Source organism: Polypterus senegalus, chromosome 2 (assembly GCF_016835505.1).
Source record: "Polypterus senegalus isolate Bchr_013 chromosome 2, ASM1683550v1, whole genome shotgun sequence".
Lineage (NCBI taxonomy): Eukaryota > Metazoa > Chordata > Cladistia > Polypteriformes > Polypteridae > Polypterus > Polypterus senegalus.
The window spans coordinates 294749912-294755649 of NC_053155.1; the positions used below are offsets into that span (position 1 = coordinate 294749912).

The following is a 5738-nucleotide window of genomic DNA, read 5'->3' on the forward strand; positions in this document are numbered from 1 at the left end:
GACAACCAGTTGGTTTGGCTCGTTTTTTATCTCATTATTGTTTGGCTGCTAATTAATGAAAAAGAAACAATTAAAAGGTCTGAGTCTTCCAGAGTAAGTCAATTAAAATTAGTTCAAAAGAAGTTAATTCGCAGCAAAAAACACGTCACTCATTAAGAAAAGGATTAGAATGAAAAACGGCAGCCATGGTGGTCCACTAGGACCGGAGTTGGTAACCACTGTTTCTAAATAGTATATCGGTTCTGAGGTTTGCAACAATAAACCCAAAATTACTTTCTCAAACCTATTGAAAAATTGGATTCATGAGTTTCCAAAGTCATCGCCAGCATTGTCAGGTACAATGAAGTCACCAAACGTAAATGTTCACAAGGTCCACTCTCACACAGACAGAGATATGTCAGCCAATCAACCAAAGAGATACCCACTCCTGTGAGAAAAAAAATGAAGGAACAGGAGAAGAACCTCCTGCATACCTGTGGAAGAAACGCAAACTCCACACAGACACAGGATTTGGACCCGGCATGCTGGATCCTTCAGGCAGCAGTGCTAGTCACCGTGTCACCATACTGCCTTAGTCAAAATTTCTTGTTACAAGCTAATGTTGTATGAACATGACTTTTGAATTCATTTTCAAAAAATGAACTTCAACTTCATGGAAAAAACATCATGAAGTGCACTGTTGGAGGATCACAAGTGATGTGTCTGAGGAAGGACAGAAAAATACAACACAACCCTCACATGAAAATACCAGATCCACTAAATGAATGAAATAGATGTTTGAATTATCCTTCTTTCTTTAAGTTGGATACTCATGAAGCATAAAGTCATCAACTCCACTTTTAATATTAGAAACACTGACGAATGTAATTGAAAGCTCCACCCTCGTTAACTGAATCATACGCTGTTAAACTGGATCTTAAATATGGTGTGTAATTTTGAGCACCATATTAGATGAAAAAGCATAATTGTACCGGTGATTGGACAAGGAAATAATCTGCATGGAGTTTTCTAACAAGGCACCATCAAAAAAATCCTAATTGAGTATCATTAAGGACAATTGCATGTCAGGTGTTACTTGTGTCTCATTATAAATAGAAAGGCTGCTGAGTTTGGGTTTGAAACTTTTACATAACATTTTTTTTTTGTTTTGGTGTGTGCCTCATTTATGAGTGCTTGTGCTTGAAAGGGTCTGCTTTTGGGTTTGTCTTTGGGATTTGAGCTCATGATGATGTGGTTACAAGGGCAGGCAGTGCTGCCTTTGTTTCTATTAGTATGGCTCTCTGGAATGAATTGTATGATTAGAGTAGAAGGGTTTACGGGGGTCTGGAAGGAGGATTCTAATCCAACAGTACAAAACATAAGCTCTGAAAAGGTATTGGCTTTAGTGAATAAAGATTCATTAATTTCTCCTGTGTTGCCTTCTGATGAAGGTATAAGTTATGGGTTTGAAGATGGTGCTAAAGATGGTTCAGGAGATCCATTATATCAGGGTTTTGAAGTACTCGATGTGAAGGAGGTAAATGTTTCAATGAAACAGAAAGAATTGACTATTGGTGTGGTAAGTCATGATAAGAAGGTAGCTAAAGCTGTGAAAGCCATTTATTATAATCAAAAAGCTATAGCTGGAGGTGAATTGAGTGATCCTGTTGTGTATGCTGATGCTCCCCATGGAGCTGATTTAGAGGAGTTTGAACTACTGCGGGATAGAGAGGCCCATGACAGTGAGCATAGTGGTGCTTGGAGTCCTGAGCTGGGGTCTTACCGAAAGAAGCTTATTGCTCCTCCTAAGCAGGTTTGTCATGAAGTGGCTGTGTTGCCGTATGAAACCAGTTGTGGTCAAATGTCCATGTCAGCCCAGTTTTTTGGCTCTCCTGAAGATCTGAAAGTGAGGTGTAAGTATGGTGTAAACTGCAAGTCTATGATACAGTAATGTTGAGTAAATTAATTTTTATTTGCCTCCTTCTAGTGAATTCTTCCCTTGTGCAAGTAACCAGAATTGCTCACCAATGCAAGTACAAAATGGAGAAGAGACCTGGATCCTTCATTTTTACATCATACAATGATGGCTGTAATGTGCAGAAAATAGTAAGAATTTTAGTTCATCTGTAACTTGCTGCCCCCTACAGAAGTTGTACTGTAACTTTTTTGTGTGTGTTGTAGAGAGGCTGCTATGTCCTGACTCTTCTCTGGCAAAATGAGAAGGTGTCCCTTGCCTGTCCAGCAGGAGATGTTTCTGTTGGCCTTCCACCAGCTGTGCTCTGCAATGACACCAGCATGACTGTTGGGCTCCCTTCAGGGTCTCCTGATGACCTAAAAGTGAAAGGTGAGTCTCTGAGCAACTGCTTGCTTCCAGTTGCCTGCATGAGATTGTGACCCATCTACTGGAGTTGGGTGTAGTCGTGAGTGGCCCCTCCATTGGTAATTGAAAAGGTGGTATTACGGCCGTGGACGCAGATCTTTCAAGAGCTATCTTGTTGACTGCAAAACTCTCTATTTGTGTAGAACCTGTCCGGAGCTACCACATAAACTCCATCTCCAAATGGACTCTGCTGGCTTTTTTTTTTTCTTCGTTCTTTCTGCTAGCTTTTTATAGTATTTTAATGTTGAACGGAAGTCCAGGTTAGTGTAATATTAATTACCTTGTGGTTAGAAATGTCCTTCCAAAGCGGCAAGGAGCTGGATTATCCCTTAAGTGCAGTGTGGTGGGGTGTTTTTTGGGTCCAATTTATAGTAGGATCTTACCAAGTATTTTAATTAAGCTAAGAGTATGCTCAGTCATTCACCTGTTGCTTGACATTGGGCAATAGCTGCTATGGCCTACATAGGACTGGATGTCTTCTTAAAAATTTGAAAGAGTATGAAAACTTGCAGGTTCCATAAGCAAGCCGGGCATTTTTGCTTCAAATATGAAGTAGGGAGGCTAATGCCAAAACCACTGCAGTAACTGGAAGTAGAGGTCTCCATCTGCTAAACGTCTTACAACCAAGGCTTCAAGAATTTGCTTTAAACAAAACGTGCAAAGGAAAGTGTAGCCCTGATAGCCAGTCAAGAGTTTTGTTGCTTCCTCCATACCAAATTTACCATTATCTACGTACAGTTGCAGAAGTAATTTCCCATCTCTTATTAAATCTACAGTTCAGTGTCTGAAACTGACTTTCAATGAACACCATTCAAGAATTTGTTTAAAATGGAGCTTAACTGTACCACCTTTCCAACAGATCACCTCCATTGGGTCCCTGCACGTCCACTTGCTAGGAGATGCAAATATGTATTTTTGAAAGATGCTTTTGGAAGGATTTTCTTTACTGTTTCATACAAAGGCTGCTATGTTAAGAGAGGTGAGTCTGGGAAAGGTGTGAGGCATTTGCATTGTCTGGAAAATGAGCTTAATGGTGCACTTTTACTGGGGATTCCTCTGCCCTTTTGGGTCACTGCTAAAACTTTTTTTAAATGGGGAGTCATTGAGGCATTTCCATGAGCATGAGATTCTGGAAACCTTCAGAGTTGTACTTGAATTGCCTACATGGGCAATTTTTAGAATTTGCCTGATCAATTTATGCAAGCCTATATGTTAATTGGCATCTGACACATCCTATCACATTAATCCAGTTTTATTCATCTAGTATGAATTTGTATGATCTTCACTGCACCTAGAGTCCTACATGTTGTCTTAACTAAGCATGACCCATTGTGGCTGGGACTCTGCAATGACCGTTGCCTTGATGGGTTTAATCCAAGTTTATTTAACAGGGGAGCTACTATATCCTGACGGTGAGATACACCAGTCCTAACCACAAGGAGAATGTATTGGACATGAGGTGCCCAATACACTCTGGGGAACATGTGACTACTCCCCATTCCACTGTTCCTCCAGTGTCTCATCCAAAGGTATCTTGCCACACTTCCACTATGGATGTGCTGCTGCCTGGTGCTGTGCCAGACCAGGTCAAAGTGAAGGGTGAGTAGAAATGGCTGTTGGCTACACATGGTACTGTGGTGTGATGCTTTACATCTAGTAAAATACTTTACATTTCTATTAGACAAAAACCACCAGGAGGTGGCAGTGCAACCATTGGCTGAGAGATGTCACTATCAGTTGCTGAGGAGAGGCCATGATCTGGTGTTTACTGCAAGCTATACATCGTGTCATGTCCATATGGAGGTATGTGATTGATGATGGTTTGAGGGTGTTGTACTTCATAACCCATACATTTTTGAGCAATTTTTTGTATTGCAGAGTAACCATTATATACTAGAAGTAGTATATAAGCCAAGAAATGGGCAGCCAGTAGTAGTTGCCATGAGATGTCCCAGCTCTCACTGGACTACCACAACGGCACCTGTAACCACATCACCCAGCAAGCCTAGTCCTCTTTGCAAAGCCTCTAGCATGAGTGTTCTGCTACCTCTAGGCTCCCTAGATCAGGTTAAAGTTCTAGGTAAGATGACCTTAGATTAACAATTGACAAGATAATTGTAGAATTGAGCTTAAGAGAATGTATGTGACTTTGTGAACAGATGCCTTCCATCATGAAGTATTGGTACACACGGCTCCCAAAAGCTGTGGCTACCATTTAATGAAGAAACCGCATGGGATCCTCTTTGAAACTCCCTATAAGGCTTGCCATATCCGAATTGTGGTAAGACTGGAGTTTTGTCAATTTGTCTGTTACTGGCTAAAGGCCTCTTATGCAAGGCTGGCAAATAGGGAACACTTCATATTTAAGATGTTGGCTGCAAGCAAGTTGATTGCTAGGAAGCTGACTTAATCTGCCAAATGGTTTGGTTGTACCATTGGTTTTTAAGTTTATCCCTAAATACACTTGTACTAAACGGTGGCACAACCTTTTTCTTCCTTAGAATCATTACTATACATTGACTATTGTCTACAAGCCCCGTGCTGGTCCCCAAATTGTGGTGAACATGAAATGTCCTGTGAGCTGGCACCCACCATTGCCACTGTCTACACCTATAAAGCCCTCTACACTTAAGCCACCTCACATAGCTTGTGGAGCATCCAGCATGTCTCTGGAGCTTCCCAGTAGCTTGCTGGGTCAGGTTCAAGTACTGGGTGAGTATATACGCTTGCCACTTTGTGTGTTTTAGGCCCTCAAGAAATTAAGTAAACTTTCAAAATGTGTCTACCTACCTTAGCAATTCAAGATTATGCTCTTACACCAGCTGGAAGATCTGATTGTGTTGTCCTTGCTTTCTTTGTGTTCTTAGATAAATCTCACCACCCAGTAGTGGTCCTAGATGCTCCCAAAGAATGCCAGTACCATTTGGTGAAGAGGGCAAGACTATTGTCTTCACTGCAGGTTATAAGAGTTGTCATGTGCATACAGAGGTAAGCAGAGTTGGACGGGAGACGTCCAGATGCAAGAAACCACTGAGATTTAATAAGCTTTTGCTAAAGTCTCTTCCACGAATGTTCTCTTTGTAGCATTCCCATCATGTTCTTGTTGTCCTCTATACACTGGAGAATGGTGTACAAGAGAGGGTAACCATGAAATGCCCTGTACACGTTGTGCCCTCATCCATCCCTGCCACAAGCAGACCACCGTGCTGTACATCCCCACCTGTGAAGCCTCTGGAATGATTTTGACACTACCTGATGGATCCCTTGATCAAGTCAATATAATGGGTAAGTTGATAGGACAGGCTCTGCAATGTAATGGCATTTCTGATCTGTTCTCAGACAAGGTTTCCTTGTAGATAAATCTAATAGGATGGTGGCA

General features: G+C 41.4%; 1 protein-coding gene across 1 annotated transcript; it reads left to right on the forward strand.

Annotated features, from left to right (window-relative positions):
- Positions 1-1139: 1139 nt before the first annotated feature.
- Positions 1140-5557, forward strand: LOC120524697. Its single transcript, XM_039746509.1, has 11 exons — positions 1140-1892; positions 1967-2085; positions 2161-2323; positions 3219-3338; positions 3749-3958; positions 4041-4162; positions 4238-4439; positions 4519-4640; positions 4861-5071; positions 5227-5347; positions 5444-5557. The coding sequence occupies exons 1-11, from the start codon at positions 1223-1225 to the stop codon at positions 5502-5504; spliced, it is 2121 nt and encodes a 706-aa protein (XP_039602443.1). The 5' UTR covers positions 1140-1222; the 3' UTR covers positions 5505-5557.
- Positions 5558-5738: the final 181 nt, after the last annotated feature.